The 20770-nt window shown below is 44.3% G+C and overlaps 1 protein-coding gene across 1 annotated transcript; it reads right to left on the bottom strand.

Annotated features, from left to right (window-relative positions):
• Positions 1–15661: 15661 nt before the first annotated feature.
• Positions 15662–16984, bottom strand: LOC148201669 (uncharacterized). The gene is made up of 2 exons (XM_088108676.1): positions 16338–16984; positions 15662–16241 (listed from the first exon to the last, which is right to left on the bottom strand). Exons 1-2 carry the CDS (start codon positions 16982–16984, stop codon positions 15662–15664), a joined length of 1227 nt encoding a protein of 408 aa, XP_087964802.1.
• Between the last annotated feature and the right edge of the window lie 3786 nt (positions 16985–20770).

Consider the following 20770-nt stretch of genomic DNA (forward strand, 5'->3'; position numbering starts at 1 on the left):
CCACTTCGTCCACTTCGTCCACTTTGTCCACTTCGTCAACTTCGTCCATTTCCTCCACTTCGTCCACTTGGTGCACCTCGTACACTTCGTACTCTTCGTACTCTTCGTCCACTTCCTCCACTTCCTCCACTTCGTCACCTTCGTCCACTTCGTCAACATCGTCCACTTCGTCCACTTCATTCACTTCATCCACTTCATCCACTTCGTCAACTTCGTGCATTTCCTCAACTTCGTCCACTTCGTACACTTGGTCCACTTCGTGCACTTCTTCCACTTCCTCTACTTCTTCCACTTCTTCAACTTGGTCCACTCAGTCAAATTCGTCCACTTCCTCCACTTCGTCCATTTCATCCACTTCGTCCACTTCGTCAACTTCCTCCACTTCGTCAACTTCCTCCACTTCCTCCACTTTCTCCACTTCGTCAACTTCGTCCATTTCCTCCACTTTGTCCATTTTGTACACTTCGTACACTTCGCCATTTCGTCAACTTCTTCCACTTCGTCCACTTCTTCCACTTCTTCAACTTGGTCCACTTAGTCAACTTTTTCCACTTCTCCACTTCGTAAACTTCGTCCACTTCGTCCACTTCGTCCACTTCGTCAACTTCCTCCACTTCCTCCACTTCCTCCACTTCCTCAACTTCCTCCACTTACTCCACTTCCTTGACTTCCTCCACTTCCTCCACTTCCTCCACTTCCTCCATTTCGTCAACTTCGTCCACTCCTTCCACTTCCTACTCTTCCTGCACTTCCTCCACTTCGCCCACTTCGTCAACATCGTCGACTTCGTCCACTTCGTAAACTTCCTTCCTTTCGTCGACTTCCTCCACTTCCTCCACTTCGTCCACGTCGTCCACTTCCTGCACTTCGTCTGCTTCGCCCACTTCGTCAACTTCGTCCACTTCCTCCAATTCCTCCACTTCGTCAACTTCGTCTACTTCGTCCATTTCCCAACTCCACTTCCTCCACTTCCTCCATTACGTCCACTTCGTCATCTTTGTCCAGTTCTTCAACTTCCTCCACTTCCTCCACTTCCTCCACTCCTTCCACTCCGTCCACTTGGTCTACTTCGTCCACTTCGTCCCCTTCCTCCACTTTGTCCACTTCCTACACTTCCTACACTTCCTCCACTTCCTCCACTTCCTCCACTTCCTCCACTTCGGTAACTTCGTCCACTTCCTCCACTTCGTCCAATTCCTCCACTTCGCCAATGTCCTCCATTTCGTTCATTTTGTCCACTTCCGCCAAGTTCTCCACTTCGTCCACCTCCTCCACTTCGTCCACTTCGTCAACTTCGTGCACTTCCTCTACTTTTTCCACTTCTCCACGTCGTCCTCTTCCTAAACTTCGTCCACTTCGTCACCTTCCTCCCCTTCCACCACCTCATCCAGTTCTTCCGCTTCGTCCTCTTCCTCCTCTCCCTCCACTGTGTCTTCTTCGTCCGCTTCATCCTCTTCCTAAACTTCCTCCACTTCCTCTGCTTCATCCAGTTCGTCCACTTCCTCCATTTCCTCCACTTCGTCCACTTCGTTCTCTTCCTCCACTTGCTCCACTTCCTCCACTTTGTCCCCTTCGTCAACTTCATCCACTTCGCCCACTTCGTCCACTTCGTCAACTTCCTCCACTTCCTCTACTTCCTCCACTCCGTCCACTTCGTCAACTTCGTCAACTTTCTCCACTTCCTTCACTTCTTCCAGTTCGTCCACTTCGACCACTTCCTCCACTTCCTCCACTTCTTCCACTTCCTCCACATCCTCCACTTCGTCAACCTAGTTCACTTGCTCCACTTCGTCCACTTCCTCCACTTCGTCCACTTCCTCAACTTCCTCCACTTCCTCTACTTCCTCCACTCCGTCCACTTCGTCACCTTCCTCCACTGCTTCTACTTCCTTCACTCTGTGCACTTCCTCAACTTCCTCAACTTTCTCCACTTCCTTCACTTCTTCTAGTTTGTCCACTTTGACCACTTCCTCCACTTCCTCCACTTCTTCCACTTCCTCCACATCTTCCACTTCCTCCACTTCGTCAACTTCCTTCACTTGGTCCACTTCGTCCACTTCTCCACTTCATCCACTTCCTCCACTTCCTTCACTTCTTCCACCTCATCCACTTCCTCCACTTCCTCCATTTCGTCAACTTCGTCCGCTTCGTCCACTTCGTCAACTTCGTCCACTTCGTCAACTTCGCCCACTTCCTCCATTTCGTCCGCTTCGTCCACTTCGCCCACTTCGTCCATTACTACCACTTCATCCACTTTGTCCCCATCGTGCACTTCCTCCACTTCCTCAACTTCGTCCACTTCGTCAATTTCCTCCACTTCATCCACTTTCTCCAGTTTTATCTTCTTCGTCCAATTCGTCCACTTCGTCCACTTCCTCCACTTCGTCAATTTCGTCAACTTCGTCCACTTCCTCCACTTCGTCCCTTCGTCCCTATTGTCCACTTCGTCCACTTCATCCACTTCGTCAACTTCCTCCGCTTCCTCAACTTCCTCCACTTCCTCCACTTCCTCCACTTCCTCCACATCCTCCACTTCGTCAACTTCCTCCACTTCCTCCACTTCGTCAACTTCCTCCACATCCTCCACATCCTCCACTTCCTCAACTTCCTCACTCCCTCCACTTCCTCCACTTTGTCCACTTCCTCAACTTCGTGCACTTCCTCCACTTCTTCCAGTTCGTCCACTTCGACCACTTCCTCCACTTCCTCCACCTCCTCCACTTCCTCCACTTCCTCCACTTCGTCCACTTCCCCACTTCGTCAACATCGTCAACTTCGTCCACTTCGACCTCTACGTCCACTTCGTAAACTCCCTCCACTTCGTCGACTCCCTCCACTTCCTCCACTTTGTCCACGTCGTCCACTTCCTCCATTTCGTCCACTTCGTACACTTCTACCGCTTCCTCCACTTCGTTAACTTCGTCCGCTTCCTTCACTTCCTCCACTTCTTCCACCTTGTCAACTTTGTCCACTTCTTCAACGTCCTTCACTTCTTCCACTTACTTAAGATTGAAAAGAAATAATTCTTGAGGGCTTGATTGATCCCTCTCACAATCTTCTATTTATAAGAATAAATTGATACACAAATACATGATAAATAGGGTAACCCTAGACACAATATAATCATGATAAATAGGGTAATCCTAGACACAATATAATCATGATAAATAGGGTAACCCTTGACACACTATAATGATGATAAAATAGGATAAATATCCTAACACTCCCCCTCAAGCTGGAGCATACAAATTGTATGTACCAAGCTTGGAACAAATAAACTCAATCCGAGGACCCCTTAATGACTTAGTCAATACATCTGCGAGTTGATCGTTTGACCCAATAAACTCAGTACATATTTCTTTGGTCAACAACTTTTCACGAACAAAATGACAATCAATTTCTATATGTTTAGTCCTCTCGTGAAACACTGGATTTGATGCAATGTGGAGAGCAGCTTGATTGTCGCAATACATCTTCATAGTATGGATGTCACAAAATTTAAGCTCTTGAAGGAATTGTTTCACCCATATAAGTTCACATGTTAATGATGCCATTGCCCTATACTCGGCTTCCGCGGTTGATCGAGCTACTACATTCTGTTTCTTACTTTTCCATGAAATAATGTTTCCTCCCAGAAAAACACAATATCCTGTTGTAGACCGTCTATCAATAGGTGAACCTGCCCAATCTGCATCACAATACCCAGAGACATGAATGCTTCCTTTATCTTCATATAACAATCCTTGCCCGGGAGCCTTCTTTACATACCTTAGAATGCGAATGAGAGCATTCCAATGGTCAACACATGGAGCCTGCATGAACTGACTAACCACTCCAACTGCAAAGGATAAATCTGGCCTTGTAATAGTGAGATAAATTAGTTTGCCAACCAGCCTCCTATACCTCTCTGGATCGGAGAATAATTCACCTTCTTCTGTCCTTAATTTCTGGTTTGGGTCCATGGGACTGTCTACCGGTCTACAATCAATCATGCCTGTTTCTTGTAATATATCAAGAGCATACTTCCTTTGGGAGATTACAACTCCATCTTTTGATTGCGCTACTTCAATGCCTAAAAAGTATTTGAGACTTCCAAGATCCTTGGTTTGAAAATGTCTACACAAGTACTCTTTTAGTTGAGATATTCCAACAGCATCATTTCCTGTAATGACAATATCATCAACATATACTATTAAGTAAACACATTTCCCGAGAGAAGAATGACAATAAAAAACTGAATGGTCTGCTTCACTGCGTTTTAGCCCAAATTTTTGAACAATGGAGCTAAACTTTCCAAACCAAGCACGTGGGGATTGCTTAAGGCCATATAGAGATCGATGCAATTTGCATACCATACCAGACTCCCCCTGAGCAACAAACCCAGGAGGTTGCTCCATATAAACTTCTTCCTCAAGATCACCATGTAGGAAGGCATTCTTGATATCCAATTGATGAAGTGGCCAGTGACGAATGGCTGCCATGGCAAAGAAGAGACGAATAGTAGTCATCTTGGCTACAGGAGAGAAAGTGTCACAATAATCAAGACCATAAACCTGAGTGTAACCTTTGGCAACAAGCCGAGCTTTGAGCCGATCAATTTCACCATCAGGGCCAACTTTAACTGCATACACCCATCGACAACCAACCGCCTTTTTTCCTGGGGGAAGGGGCACCAGCTCCCAAGTATTACTGTGGTCAAGAGCCTACATTTCTGCAATCATAGCTTGTCGCCATCCAGGATGATCAAGTGCTTCTTTCACATTCTTGGGTATAACAACAGAGGACACTGAGGATAAAAGAGAAAAATAGGAGGGCGACAATCGATGATAGCTTAGAAAATTATAAATGGGATGAGGGTTCCGAGTGGAACGAGTACCTTTTCTGAGGGCAATAGGCCATGCTGAATCATTTGCACCAGGAGGCGTGGGAGGAGGTGACGAGGGAGAAGAATCTGAAGTAGGAGATTCACCATTGTCTTGGGGAGGTGGACTATCCATTGAGGCCCTGTGTGGGATGATCTCAGTATGTGGAGAAACAGGTGTAGAAGGATTGTGATCAAGACTTGGAATGACAGAGACAGTGGAGCTATTTGACTCAGCCATTGGAATAGGAAGGACTTGCTGGAGGATAGAAACATCCTGAACAGATGGAGAGAAGTAAGGAGTCTGTTCAAAGAATGTGACATTGGCAGACATGTAATACTTCTTAGTTTCAGGAGAGTAACACCGATATCCTTTTTGAAGTCGAGAATAGCCTAAGAAGACACATTTGAGAGCGCGAGCGGAGAGTTTGTCTAGACCTGGAGACATGTCATGAACAAAACATACACAGCCAAACACTCGGGGAGATGTATGAAAGAGAGGATCATTAGGAAACAAAATGGAGAAAGGGACTTTATTATCAAGAGAGGAGGAGGGCATCCTATTAATAAGATAACATGAAGTTAAGATGGCATCCCCCCAGTGATGGACAGGAATATGGGCACCAAGCAAAAGGGTACGAGCAGTTTCAACCAAGTGTCTATTTTTTCGTTCTGCTATACCATTTTGTTGTGGTGTATGAGGACAAGTAGACTGATGTAAGATACCATGGGAACTCAAGATGGCAGAAAAGGAGGATGAGAAATACTCTTTTGCATTATCAGTTCTTAATATTTTGATTACTTGACCAAATTGATTCTTGATTTCATTCAAAAAGGATGTAAAGATAACTAACAATTCAGAACGATTTTTCATAAGATAAACCCAAGTACATCTTGAATATTCATCAATAAAGGTAACAAAATATCTAAAACCAAAGGAGGAGATACGACTAGGTCCCCATATATCAGAATGGATGATGGAAAAACTAGAATTACATATTGATTGAGACCTTTTAGGAAAGGAAGATCTAACATGTTTTCCTAATTGACATGACTCACATTCTAAAGTTTGGAGACCACTAAGTTCAGGACACATCTTTTTTAATTTGGACAAATGAGGATGGCCAAGTCGATCATGTAGCACTTTAGGATTAGGAGCAGCAACACAAGACACCCTTGGACGAGATCCAAAATGGTATAATCCGCCAGCTTCATATCCTTCTCCAATCTGTCTCCCCGAACCACGCTCCTGTATAACAAAAGATTTATGATCAAAGGTTATTGAACAATTTAACATTTTAGTCAACTGGCTTAAGGAAATTAAATTAAAAGGACAATTAGGGACAAAAAGGACTGAGTTGAGATTGAGGGAGGGAGACAAAGAAACATGACCGACTCCTTTGGAAGAAGTTTTAGATCCATTTGCAAGGGTTATGAAATGAGGTTTTTCTCGAAAGGAAATAGATGAGAACAAAGAGGTATTACCAGAAATGTGATCAGAAGCACCTGAGTCAATTACCCATGAATTTTGACATTCCATAGATTGAGAAACGCAGGCTGTTGATGTATTGGGAGATTGAGATGGTTGTGCCAAGCTGTTAGACTTTAACCTTAAATACTCTTGATATTCATCCTCAGAAAACATAGAAGTGGAGGTTTCAGTTTTCGAAGTGGAAGTTTCAGTCTTCGAAATATTGGCGGTTTTGGAAGGGAAACCATGTAAGGAGTAGCAATTCTCTTGAGTATGACCCATCCTTTTACAATATGTGCATTGAGTACGTCCCCGACCTCCTCGTCCTCCTCCTCTAGTGCCACGTCCTCCTCTTCCTCGTGTGGCAACCATGACAGATGGTTCCACTAGTTCATGCGCTTCTTGAGTTTGAGATACCGGGACACGCAGAAGGCGAGTGGTCAATGTTTCCATAGAGGGAACCTCATGACTAGTTAGAAGTTGATCTCTGAGATGATCAAAATCGGGATGTAGGGCACGAAGGATCAACACCATGTAAAATTTGTCTAGTTTCTTTTTGATATCCTCTAATGGATCTACTTCCAAAAACATCCTAAGTTCTTCGACAGCAGATTGGGCTTCAGCCATGAAGGACACCATATCATGGTCTGCCATTTTAAGAGATGCAAGCTTGTTCGTAGTGTCATAGAGACGTTGAATATCGTTGGCATAAATGCTTTGGGCTTTCTTCCAAAAGGAGTGACAAGTTTTGAAAGCCCTCAAAGATACAAGAAGTTTGGGTTCCACTGATTGCCATAACAGGGTACACAACTGGAAATCTGCTTGTTTCCACTGATCAGCTTTTTCAGTAGGCACATGGCTTCCATCTCGCTCAAGGTGGTCATAATGCCCTTGGCCAAGGAACCACATTTCAACAGCAGCAGACCATGATAGATAATTTTTTCCATTTAGCTTCTCGGAGGTAATTGATGGACTTCCAGAGAAGGAAAGAGTACTGCCAGACGCCATCTCTGAAGAAGACAAATAGTACTAGCGAGGAACAAAAAAACCCTAAGGGTTTAGACGAAGGAAACTGTGACAGTGATGGACGACGGTGGCCGGCGGCGACGGTGGCCGGACGGTGGCCGGCGGCGGCGACGGTGACCGGCGGTTGACGGTGGCCGGACGGTGGCCGGCGGCGGCGAGCAGCGGCGGGCAGCGGCGGGCGACGAAGAACTATGGCGCCGGACAGATATATATTACGAGACAGAAACCAGAGCGGGATCGACCCGCTCTGATACCAACTTAAGATTGAAAAGAAATAATTCTTGAGGGCTTGATTGATCCCTCTCACAATCTTCTATTTATAAGAATAAATTGATACACAAATACATGATAAATAGGGTAACCCTAGACACAATATAATCATGATAAAATAGGATAAATATCCTAACACACTTCTACCACTTCGTCCACGTCCTCTACTTTGTCCACTTCCTACACTTCGTCCACTTCTTCCACTTCTTCAACTTCGTCATCTTCCTCCACTTCCTCCACTTCCTCCATTTCCTCCACTTCCTCCACTTCCTCCACTTCGTCCACTTCGTCCACTTCGTTAACTTCGTCCACTTCCTCTACTTCGTCAACTTCGTCCACTTCCTCCACTTCCTCCACTTCGTCCACTTCGTCCACTTTGTCCACTTCGTTCAGTTCCTACACTTCCTCCACTTCGTCCACTTCTTCCACTACTTCCACTTCGTCATCTTTGTCCACTTCTTCAACTTCCTCCACTTCCTCCACCCTTTCCACTCCGTCGACTTCGTCGACTTCGTCCACTTCGTCTACTTGGTCGACTTCGTCCACTTCGTCTACTTGGTCTACTTCGTCCACTTCGTCCCCTTCCTCCACTTCCTCCACTTCCTCCACTTCCTCCACTTCCTCCAATTCCTCCAATTCCTCCACTTCCTCTACTTCCTCCACTTCCTCCACTTCCTCCACTTCGTCCACTTCGTTAGCTTCCTCCACTTCCTCCACTTCGTCAACTTCGTCCAATTCCTCCACTTCGTCAACGTCCTACATTTCGTTCACTTTGTCCACTTCCTCCATTTCCTCCACTTTGTCCACTTCCTCAACTTCGTGCACTTCCTCCACTTCTTCCAGTTCGTCCACTTCGACCACTTCCTCCACTTCCTCCACCTCCTCCACTTCCTCCACTTCCTCCACTTCGTCCACTTCCCCACTTCGTCAACATCGTCAACTTCGTCCACTTCGACCTCTACGTCCACTTCGTAAACTCCCTCCACTTCGTCGACTCCCTCCACTTCCTCCACTTTGTCCACGTCGTCCACTTCCTCCATTTCTTCCACTTCGTACACTTCTACCGCTTCCTCCACTTCGTTAACTTCGTCCGCTTCCTTCACTTCCTCCACTTCTTCCACCTTGTCAACTTCGTCCACTTCTTCAACGTCCTTCACTTCTTCCACTTCTACCACTTCGTCCACGTCCTCTACTTTGTCCACTTCCTACACTTCGTCCACTTCTTCCACTTCTTCAACTTCGTCATCTTCCTCCACTTCCTCCACTTCCTCCATTTCCTCCACTTCCTCCACTTCCTCCACTTCGTCCACTTCGCCCACTTCGTTAACTTCGTCCACTTCCTCTACTTCGTCAACTTCGTCCACTTCCTCCACTTCCTCCACTTCGTCCACTTCGTCCACTTTGTCCACTTCGTTCAGTTCCTACACTTCCTCCACTTCGTCCACTTCTTCCACTACGTCCACTTCGTCATCTTTGTCCACTTCTTCAACTTCCTCCACTTCCTCCACCCCTTCCACTCCGTCGACTTCGTCGACTTCGTCCACTTCGTCTACTTGGTCTACTTCGTCCACTTCGTCCCCTTCCTCCACTTCCTCCACTTCCTCCACTTCCTCCACTTCCTCCACTTCCTCATATTCCTCCAATTCCTCCACTTCCTCTACTTCCTCGACTTCCTCCACTTCCTCCACTTCGTCCACTTCGTTAGCTTCCTCCACTTCCTCCACTTCGTCAACTTCGTCCAATTCCTTCACTTCGTCAACGTCCTACATTTCGTTCACTTTGTCTACTTCCTCCATTTCCTCCACTTTGTCCACATCCTCCACTTCGTCCACTTCGTTCACTTCCTACAGTTCGTTCACTTCGTCCACTTCCTCCACTGCGTCCACTTCGTCATCTTTTTCCACTTCTTCAACTTCCTCCACTTCCTCCACTCCTTCCACTCCGTTCACTTCGTCCACTTCGTCAACTTCGTCAACTTCGTCAACTTCCTACACTTCCTCCACTTCCTCCACTTCCTCCACTTCCTCCACTTCCTCCACTTCCTTCACTACGTCCACTTCAAGATCTTCGTCCAGTTCTTCAACTTCCCCCACTTCCTCCACTACTTCCACTTCGTCCACTTCGTCCATTTCCTCCACTTCCTCCACTCCTTCCACTCCGTTCACTTCGTCCACTTCGTCAACTTCCTCCACTTCCTCCACTCCTTCCACTCCATTCACTTCGTCAACTTCCTCCATTTCCTCCACTTCCTCCACTTCCTACACTTCCTCCACTTCCTCCACTTCCTTCATTACGTCCACTTCAACATCTTCGTCCACTTCTTCAACTTCCCCCACTTCCTCCACTACTTCCACTTCGTCCATTTCCTCCACTTCCTCTACTTCCTCCACTCCTTCCACTCCGTTCACTTTGTCCACTTCGTCAACTTCCTCCACTTCCTACACTTCCTCCACTTCCTTCACTATGTCCACTTCAACATCTTCGTCCAATTCTTCAACTTCCCCCACTTCCTCCACTACTTCCACTTCGTCCATTTCCTCCACTTCCTCAACTTCTTCCACCTCGTCAACTTCGTTCACTTCTTCAACTTCCTCCACTTCCTCAACTTCTACCACTTTGTCTACTTCGTTAACTTTGTCCACTTCGTCGACTTCTTCTACTTCGTCCACTTCGTCCACTTGGCCCACTTCGTCCACTTCCTCCACTTCGTCCACTTCGTCAACTTCGTCCAATTCGTCCACTTCGTCCACTTTGACCTCTTCGTCCACTTCAACCAGTTCGTCCACTTCATCCACTTGTGCAACTTCCTCCATTTCCTCCACTTCCTCCACTTGGCCCACTTCGTCCACGTCGTCAACTTCGTCCACTTCCTCCACATCGTCCCCTTCGTCCCCATCGTCCACTTCGTCAACTTCCTCCGCTTCCTCAACTTCCTCAACCTCCTCCACTTCCTCCACTTCTTCCACTTCCTCCACATCCTCCACTTCCCCCACTTCGTCCACTTCCTTCACTTCCTCCACTTCGTCCACTTCCTCCACTTCCTCCACTTCCTCCACTTCGTCAACTTCGTCCACTTCCTCCACTTCGTCAACTTCGTCCACTACTTCCATTTCGTCCGCTTCGTCCACTTCGACCACTTCATCCGATTCGTCCACTTCCTCCACTTCCCCGACTTCCTCGACTTCCTCCACTTCTTCCACTTCGTCCCTAGTCTCCACTTCCTCCACTTCCTCAACTTTGTCCCCATCGTCCACTTCCTCCACTTCATCAACTTCCTCCACTTCCTCCACTTCGTCCACTTGGTCAATTTCCTCCATTTCGTCCATTTCCTCCACTCTGTCCACTTCCTCCTCTTCGTCCACTCCCTCCAGTTCCTTCACTTGCTCCACTTCATCGACTTTGTCCACTTCGTCAACTTCGTCCACTTCGTCCACTTTCTGCACTTCGCCCACTTCGTTAACTTCGTCCACTTCGACCTCTTCGTCCAGTTCGTCCACTTCGTCTACTTTCTCCACTTCTTCCACTTCATGAACTTCATCCACTTCCTCCATTTCCTCCACTTTGTCCACTTCCTCAACTTCCTCCACTTCCTCCACTTCTTCATGTTCGTCCACTTCGACCACTTCCTCCACTTCTTCCACTTTCTCCACTTCGTCAATTTCCTCCACTTCGTCCACATTGTCCACTTCGTCCATTTCCCCCTCTTCGTACACATCCTCCACTTCCTCCACTTCCTCCACTTCCTCCACTTTGTCAACTTTATCCACTTCCTCCACTTCGTCAACTTCGTCCAATTCCTCCGCTTCGTCAACTTCCTCCATTTCGTTCACTTTGTCCACTTCCTCCATTTCCTCCACTTCGTCCAACTCCTCTACTTCGTCCACTTCGTCCACTTCGTCCACTTCGTCCACTTCGTCCACTTCGTCCACTTCGTCCACTTCGTCCACTTCGTCCACTTCGTCCACTTCCTCCACTTCCTCCACTTCGTCCACTTCGTCCACTTAGTCCTCTTCCTCAACTAACTCCATTTCGTCCACTTCGTCAACTTCCTCCACTTCCTCCACTTCGTCTGTTTATTCCACTTCGTCCGTTTCTTCCACTTCGTCCACTTCGTCCACATCCTCCACTTCATCCACTTCTTCAACTTCCTCCACTTCTTCCACTTCGTCCACTTCGTCCTCTTCCTCAACTTCCTCCACTTCCTCCATTTTGTCAACTTCCTCCACTTCGTCCACGACACCTCCACTTCGTCTACTTCGTCCACTTCTTCAATTTCCTCCACTTCCTCCCCTTCTTCCACTTCGTCGTCTTCCTCAACTTCCTCCACTTCTTCAACATCCTCCAATTCCTCAACTTTGTCCCTATCGTCCACTTCCTCCACTTCGTCAACGTCCTCCACTTCATCCACTTCATCAACTTCCTCCACTTCGTCCACTTCCTCCATTTCCTCCACTTCCTGCACTTCGTCAACTTCCTCGACTTCCTCCACTTCCCACATTTCCTCCACTTCGTCAACTTCGTCCACTTCTTCCAGTTCGTCCGCTTCGTCCGTTTCGTCCGCTTCGTCCGCTTCGCTCGCTTCGTCCCCTTCGTCCACTTCCTCCACTTCCTCCACTTGCTCCACTTCTTCCACTTCGTCCACTTCGTCCACTTCCTCCAGTTCCTCCACTTCCTCCACTTCCTCCACTTCCTCAACCTCCTCCACTTCGTCCCCTTCGTCAACTTCCTCCACTTCCTCCACTTCCTCCACTTCGTGCACTTCGTCGACTTCGTCCTCTTCGTCCACTTCCTTCCACTTCCTTCCACTTCGTCAACTTCGTCAATTTCCTCCACTTCGTGCACTTCGTCCACTTCGTCCACTTCCTCCACTTCCTCCACTTCCTCCACCTCCTACACTTCCTGCACTTCGTGAACTTCGTCCAATTCCTCCACTTCATCACTTCCTCCACTTCGTCAAATTCGTCGACTTCTTCCACTTCGTCTCCTTCGTCTACTTCGCCCACTTCGTCAACTTCGTCAAGTTCGTCCACTTCGACCACTTCCTCAACTTCGTCCACTTCCTCCACTTCGTCCCATCGTCCACTTCCTCCACTTCGTCAACTTCCTCCACATCCTCCACTTTGTCAACTTCCTCCACTTCGTCCACCACCTCCACTTCGTCAACCTCGCCCACTTCTTCAACTTCCTCCACTTCTTCCACTTTGTCAACTTCGTCCACTTCCTCAACTTCCTCCACTTGCTCCACTTTGTCAACTTCCTCCACTTCGTCCACGACCTCCACTTCGTCAACTTCGTCCACTTCTTCAACTTCCTCCACTTCCTCAGCTTCTTCCACTTCGTCCACTTCATCCTTTTCCTCATCTTCCTCCACTTCCTCCACTTCCTCCACTTCCTCCACTTCTTCAACCTCCTCCAGTTCCTCAACTTTGTCCCCATCGTCCACTTCCTCCACTTCGTCAACTTCTTCCACTTCTTCAATTTCCTCCACTTCCTCCACTTCATCAACTTCCTCCACATCCTCCACTTCCTCCATTTTCTCTACTTTGTCCACTTCCTCAACTTCCTCCACTGCCTCCACTTCCTCCACTTCTTCAAGTTCGTCCACTTCGACCACTACCTAAACTTCGTCAACTTCGTCCAGTTCCTCAACGTCCTCCACTTCGTCCACATCCCCGACTTCCTCCACTTCCTCTACTTCCTCAACCTCCTCCAGTTCCTCCACTTTGTCCCCATCGTCCACTTCCTCCACTTCATCAACTTCCTCCACTTCCTCCACTTCGTGAATTTCCTCCACTTCCTCTAATTCCTCCACATCCTGCACTTCGTCCACTTCCTCCACTTCCTACACTTCCTGCACTTCGTCCAATTCCTCCACTTCATCACTTCCTCCACTTCGTCAACTTCGTGCACTTCTTCCACTTCGTCCGCTTCGTCTACTTCGCCCACTTCGTCAACTTCGTCAAGTTCGTCCACTTCAACCACTTCCTCAACTTCCTCCACTTCCTCCACTTCGTCCCTATCGTCCACTTCCTCCACTTCTTCAACTTCCTCCGCTTCCTCAACTTCCTCTACTTCGTCCACTTCGTCAACTTTGTCCACTTCTCCACTTCGTCCACTTACTCCACTTCGTCCACTTACTCCAATTCGTCCACTTCCCCACTTCTTCCACTTCGTCCAATTCCTCCACTTCCTCAACTTCCTCCACTTCGTCCCTTTCGTCAACTTCCTCCACTTCCTCCACATCGTGCACTTCTTCGACTTCGTCCTTTTCGACCACTTCCTCCACTTCATCAACTTCGTCCACTTCTTCCACATCGTCCGCTTTGTCTACTTCGTCCACTTCCTCCATTTCGTCAATTTCGTCCGCTTCCTCCACTTCGTCGACTTCCTCTACTTTGTCAACTTCCTCTACTTTGTCAACTTCCTCTACTTCGTCCACTTCGTCCTCTTCCTCCACTTGCTCCACTTCCTCCACTTTGTCCACTTCGTCAACTTCCTCGAACTTCCTCCACTTCTTCCCGTTCGTCCACTTCCTCCACTTCGTCAACTTCCTCCATTTCCTCCACTTTGTCCACTTCCTCAACTTTCTCCACTTCCTCCACTTCTTCCAGTTCGTCCAGTTCGATCACTTCCTCCACTTCCTCCACTTCTTCCACTTCCTCCACATCCTCCACTTCCTCAACTTTGTCCACATCGTCTACTTCGTCAACTTCCTCCACTTCCTGCACTTCCTCCACTTGCTCCACTTCCTCCACTTCGTCAACTTGCTCCACTTCCTCCACTTTGTCCACTTCCTCAACTTCCTCCACTTTCTCCACTTGCTCCACTTCATCCAGTTCCTCCACTTCGACCACTTTCTCCACTTCTTAAACTTTCTCCACATCTTCCACTTCCTCCACTTTGTCCGCTTCGTCCAGTTCGTCCAATTCATCAACTTCCTCCATTTCCTCCACTTCCTCCACTTCCTCTACTTCCTCCTCTTCCTCCACTTCCTCCACTTCGTCAACATGCTCGACTTCCTCCACTTCGTCCACTTCGTCAACTTTGTCCACTTCCTCAACTTCCTCCACTTTATCCACTTCCTCCACTTCTTCCAGTTCGTCCACTTTGACCACTTCCTCCACTTCTGATAGCTGAAGGCTTGAGCTGAATCAGGAGACGACGTGAAATCTGAACTTGATCGAGCTGAAGAACCGGGAAGCAGCGGAAGAAACAGATTTACTCGACAACCCTAGGTTTTGGAGGATTAATCGGTGAAAACTCTAGGGTTGAAGTTAAGGAAGGATTTAATCGGTGGAGAAGAAGGATTCAACGATTAAATCGATGAAATGGAAAGCAATCATGATCTCACTTGGTGAATGGGAGAAAAACGATGATGGAAGCAAGGATATGGCACCAAACAAAGGTTAAATCGGTGCGAAGGTGTTAAAAAGGCAAGGATAAGGCAAATCTGAGATATGTAGCAGCGGAGATGACTTATGTGAGGGTCTGTGATGGTAGATTGTGAGGAAAATGGTTGAGGATGCGCGCTGGAAGAAAGGCGACCGCGAGAGTGACAGTTTGTTCTCTCGAATGGTTGAGAGAGAACAAAATGATGAGTTAGCGTAGGAGTCTTCCAGGGACAGGCTCGCGTGGCAGCGACGTAGGCGTGACGGATGACACGAGCCACGCGGAAGTAAAGGATTGGAGGAGCGTGATGTAGGGTGGCTGAAAGAAAATCTGATTTGGAAAATGAGAGAATGGATGGTATGAATGGAAGGTAGCTAGAGGAGATCCTTTGGGATTCTCCAATCTTGACTTTCAAAGGAATTAAATTCTGGAGTTTTCTCTACAGAAAGTTTAATTAATTATTCTCAAAAGTGTCTTACAAGAGGTGGTGGCATGTCTATATATAGGACTAAAAGTCCCTCCTCTCTAGCACATGCCTAACACCTTTTACACATGCTTTTAATAAAAGTAAAAGAAATACTACACTAAACTAATTGGGCTTGGGCCCAAGTCATCATCCCCTCCCCCTTGGAAAGGATTTGTCCTCAAATCTGATGGTGCTTTTGAAGACTTATTTTTGTTAGCTTCATAAGGGTTCCTCCTGGGTCAAATATCCATTTGCAATAAGCATCAAACATATCTCTAATTAGTTTTCTTTGACCCAATAAGGTATATAAAAGAATATGTGTAGAAGGTTTCCAAATTTTGAAATTTTTAATTTTAATATAACAAAGAAACCTTTCTTCATTTGAAATTTTATTTGTATCTTGAGTTATTGGTAACCATAAAGGTAACCATAACCCAAGTTGGAACTTTGCATGTGTTGAAAGTGATAACATTTTTAAAGATGGAGTGGCCAATTCTTTGAAAGAAAAGTGAAATTGGGAAAATTCAAATATAAATGGAGAAAAGTGAGAGAATAGAAAACCTCCCCTTAAGAATCTAGCTTCTAGGGTAGGAGGAGATGTTGCCTTTAGTTGCCTTTTCTTTTCTTCCATTTCTATTCTTTCAACTTCTTCCTTTTCTCTTCTTTGTGCTTCTTTTCTCTCTTTCTCTCTTCTTTCCTCTTCTTCTCTTCTTTCTCTTTCTTCCTCTTTTCTTCTCTTGTTTTCTTCTTCTTCTCTTTTCTCTTGCTCTCTTCTTTTCTCTTCTTCTCTTCTCTCTCTTTCTTCCTCTTCTCTTCTATTTCGTTCTTCCTCTTCTTTTCTTTCCTTTTCTCTTCTCTCTTTTTCTCTTTTCTCTCTTACTTCTTGCTTTTGTTTTTCTCTTTTTAATCTCTCAATTCTATATTTGCTTGTCTCTTCCCATAGCCTCTTAAGTTTTTCTAGAAACTCACTTTCCCTACGAGAGAACCCACTTAAATTTTGAATGAATGACTCACCTTCTCTAATAAGCTCTCTCATAAGTTCTAAGTTTCTTTCAATTTCTCGAGGCACAAACTTTCTTCTCATACAAGCTTTCAATTCATTCCAATCATGAATGGGATATTGTCTACCTATCTCAACATGATATTGCCTATCATCCCACCACTCTCTTGCATGCTTTTTAAAACTAGAAGTGTAAAGATTAAGAATATAAGATTCATTATCTCTAGAATAGAAGGATTCATATTTACTTTTTCTCACCATGAATGAATGCATGTCATTAATTTCCTTTTCCCAAGCTAGGTATGTTAATGCACCAATATCATCACCAAAGAATGGAATATTTTCACTAGCTTGTTTATACAAATCATCTTCAATCCTATCAAATTCATAAGATGAACAAGACTTCCTTCTAGCTTTATCATGTTCTCTTTTGATGCCTTTGTAACTAAGTTGCTTATCAAAATTAAAATTCCTAGAAGACCTATATGAATAACAAGACATCTTTGTTTCTAAAAGTTTTTCTAGTGGAAAAGATTTACAAGATTCACACTTAGACAAGTCCCAGGTAAGAGAGGTGAGTCATGAAGACTGCTTAAGTACCAAGTCTTGCCTTGCCAGAAATGTCTTAGGTTACTACTAGTTATCCTTTAAACTAAAATCACTTTTAAAATCAAAGAACACAACTCACAAACAATCACAACAATTAAACACTAAAAGACGAAACTTTTCGGACTCTAATGTGACAAGGCTTAGAGTTTAATCCCTTTTAGCCTAAATCACCCTAAACGTAAGACACTAAAATTTAAACATAAACAAGAAAAGTTTTGCCAAGAGTTGAAAGACCACCAAGGACTCTTCCAAGACACTTGGACTTTGAATGGCCTTTTACAATGAAATTAAGAAAACTAACAATAGAGCCTATTACAAAACCAGATGAGCTCAATTCAATTACAAATAAAGACAGCTGCTACGGTCTGGTACACTTCTTGTGCTCAACGAATACACTCTCGTTGTTGTTAACCAGCCTTGGATCTCCTAGCTTTTGTCTAATCTTCCCTTTCACTCGGTCTTGTGCAATTGAGACATTGAATAATTCCTATTTGCTCTCAAACTGTTCCAAGTATTCTGCACAGTTAATTTTCAACCAAAATCAACAGGATATTCATTCAATATTATCATTTACATCACTTACAAGCTAAAACAGAATAACAATTCACAACAAAGGGTAAGTTAGACAACTTCCCTATTTGAATGGTTGTTTCTAGCCTGTTTCAAGCTCCACACTGAGGTGTTCCTGCTACTGTTTCTTCAGTAATATTCTGATCAACTAATGATTCATTCACATCAGCTCTGCACACATAAATCTCAACAAAATCCAGCAACAGAATCCAGCAAGTGCAAATGGACAGTGAATTAATTCAGATTGGATGTAATTCAATGCAGAAACTAACCACCTAATTAATTCAAACGCCAAGTCAGAACTGGAATTTAGGTGCTTTAATCACTTCTTAAAACTGAAGGATGCATTGGCAATTAAAAACAATTTGATGCACAACTGATTATGACAAGAGCAGCCTTTTCAGAAAAATTAATGAATTACACTGGGCAGAAACAATGGACCAAACTAGTCAAGAACAATGTCCTAAACTAATTCAGAAATCAAATAAATGGATAAAGAGTAATGTGAGGCAAATCAGAAATTGGCAGTTTTAAAACAGTGTTGTTGCACTTCCAAAAATGCTCATAAAACAATCAGCACATTATTTGCAAATCCTATGCATCTACCAAGTTCCCATAGGTCTTGTCAAATCAGAATCAGCATTCAACATGCCCAATTAAACCATGAAGTCAACAATTCACTTTCAAAACAGTGATTATATCAATGAATTTAGCAAGCAATGTTTTAACTAAAATGAATGCAATGACAGTTTAAAGATTCACAAGCACAAATAGCATCACCAGGAAGTCAATAATCAATTAAAACAATAGTGATTGCAGTTGCAGTTGAAACAAAATCACAACTGCTCCATTCTAATTACTCCAATTTCTTTTCCTACACAATGAACACAGTCAACAACTGGTTAATTGAAACTGAACTCTCTTGCAAATGCCAAGGAAATTAGGCTAAATTAGCCTTACTAAGCTCACAGCACTGAAGTTTCTCTTTAAAAATTTAAACACTCAAATTAAAAGTTTAAAAGAGAAATTTTCAGTCTAGGCCAGAGAATCCTGTGGATCACCACCACCTAATATGCTACCATTCACACTTACCTTCTTTCAAATCCCAAAAACCAGGATGGAATCAGATTTCTCAATCATGAAAATTGGCTAGGCTAAACAAGGTAAAGTGAAGGACAAAACAAATCACAAGGTAATGGAATGACAAAAACAACAGAGCAACTGACTTGAGATCAGATTAATAAAGCAAAGAAAAGATCCAATTATGATTCAGCAGAACATGATTAACATGTGAGAGACAAAACTAGATAACCAACAAAGACAAACAAGAAGCAAAGCTATCAAGAAAGGAAGCACTCAAAAATGAACCTAAGAATTGCTCTAGAAGGGATTAAGAAAGCAAGAAAAAAACAAGCAAGTTAGATCAGAAACAGTTAAGTGACTCCAGTACTGAATTTTACAAAAACGTTTGATAAAATACCCCAACAAAATTAGTTCATAACTGATAATGTTTTCAGTTTCTGATTTGGAGCTTGTCTTAGTTGGATTGCACAAGGTCTGAACGCTTTCTAAACTTGTATAGATATTCTTTTTGACTTGTTTTGATTTCATTCAACAGACCCTAGCTCTTACTACAATCCAACTGAATCATAAATGCACAAATCAAAATGTCAGTACTGCACTATACTTGCTTCATAAAAAAAAATTGACTTAAAATGGTGGCTTCAAAAGGTGAAAGATGCACAAAGGCTGATATAACTCGAATTAAACTATCTCAACATGTTTAAAACATCAAAACAAACTTGTTTTGCACTAAAATTGGATGCAGAACATAGTAATTCGACAATTGAACTTGCAATAGCCAATTATGCAATCAAACAGCTCAACCACACCACCAGTTTTAAGTTTTTGTTGAGTCAATTGACAAATTATTGATGAAACTGACTTTAAAACAGCAATTTGAAGCTTGAACACGACATGAGGAAGTTAATGCAAGATTTCCAGCAAGATCTATATGCCAGAACAAATTTTAAAACAAAAACTAGACTCAAACAAGACAATGCAGATCGGCCAACTGCAATTTGAACTCTGCTGGAGTTTTCTCAGTGCAACCAAGCATTGCTTAAGCAAGTCATTACTTATATGATATGCACATGGTACTTGCTCAAATGTCTCATAGAGTTCAACTCTCGTTCACTTGCAAATGAACACTAATACTACAAAAATAATGAAGGCTGAATCTGATGTCATCCATCATGCACTCGAGCTCTAAGTGAGTTTGTCATAGCTCATATAGAGTGCAGATAAGGAACATTCAATCAGATTGTTCAGCTCAATCAAAACACGGTTTCAACCTAGAATTTATGACAAATAAGCAATTGAACATGACTTTGACAAAAAACAGAATATGATGCTCAAATAAAATGACTCAAACAAAATTTTGGACCGATTAAGATGAGGAAAAGACTCAAAGTAAATCTGGCACACACAAATAGACTCAACCAGAACCTAATGAACATATCAACACCAAAACACATGAATCAACACAAGACAGAGAAGGAATCATAATGAAAAACACGAATATTGAAGAGATTCAACAAGAATGAATAAGACAAAGTAAAATACTCAAGACATTGCACGAATGATAATCAACAACACAAAAATTCGAAAACAAGCAAACGCACAGATTGAATCTCAAGAATAGAGAACAGATCGAGACCGAAAATTTGAGAATCGACGAAACGTAAAACTCATATAAGAGAGAAACGAGAAACTTAGCTCAAGCGGACGCGCCTAACCTAGGCTCTGAATACCACATGATAGCTGAAGGCTTGAGCTGAATCAGGAGACGACGTGAAATCTGAACTTGATCGAGCTGAAGAACCGGGAAGCAGCGGAAGAAACAGATTTACTCGACAACCCTAGGTTTTGGAGGATGAATCGGTGAAAACTCTAGGGTTGAAGGCAAGGAAGGATTTAATCGGTGGAGAAGAAGGATTCAACGATTAAATCGATGAAATGGAAAGCAATCATGATTTCACTTGGTGAATGGGAGAAAAACGATGGTGGAAGCAAGGATATGGCACCAAACAAAGGTTAAATCGGTGC

The sequence above is a fragment of the Vigna umbellata genome, chromosome 3 (assembly GCF_029865625.1).
Source record: "Vigna umbellata cultivar VRB3 chromosome 3, Vumbellata_1.0, whole genome shotgun sequence".
Taxonomy (NCBI): domain Eukaryota; kingdom Viridiplantae; phylum Streptophyta; class Magnoliopsida; order Fabales; family Fabaceae; genus Vigna; species Vigna umbellata.

Bases quoted from the DNA above. Each gene is read 5' to 3' on its own strand.
- LOC148201669 (XM_088108676.1), bottom strand. From the start codon at position 16,984: ATGTCTTGTTATTCATATAGGTCTTCTAGGAATTTTAATTTTGATAAG. The intron at 16,242-16,337 runs AAGAGAAAAGGA...AGAGCAAGAGAA, and splicing joins GAGAAAAGAGAAAAAGAGAG to AAGAGAAGAAGAAGAAAACA.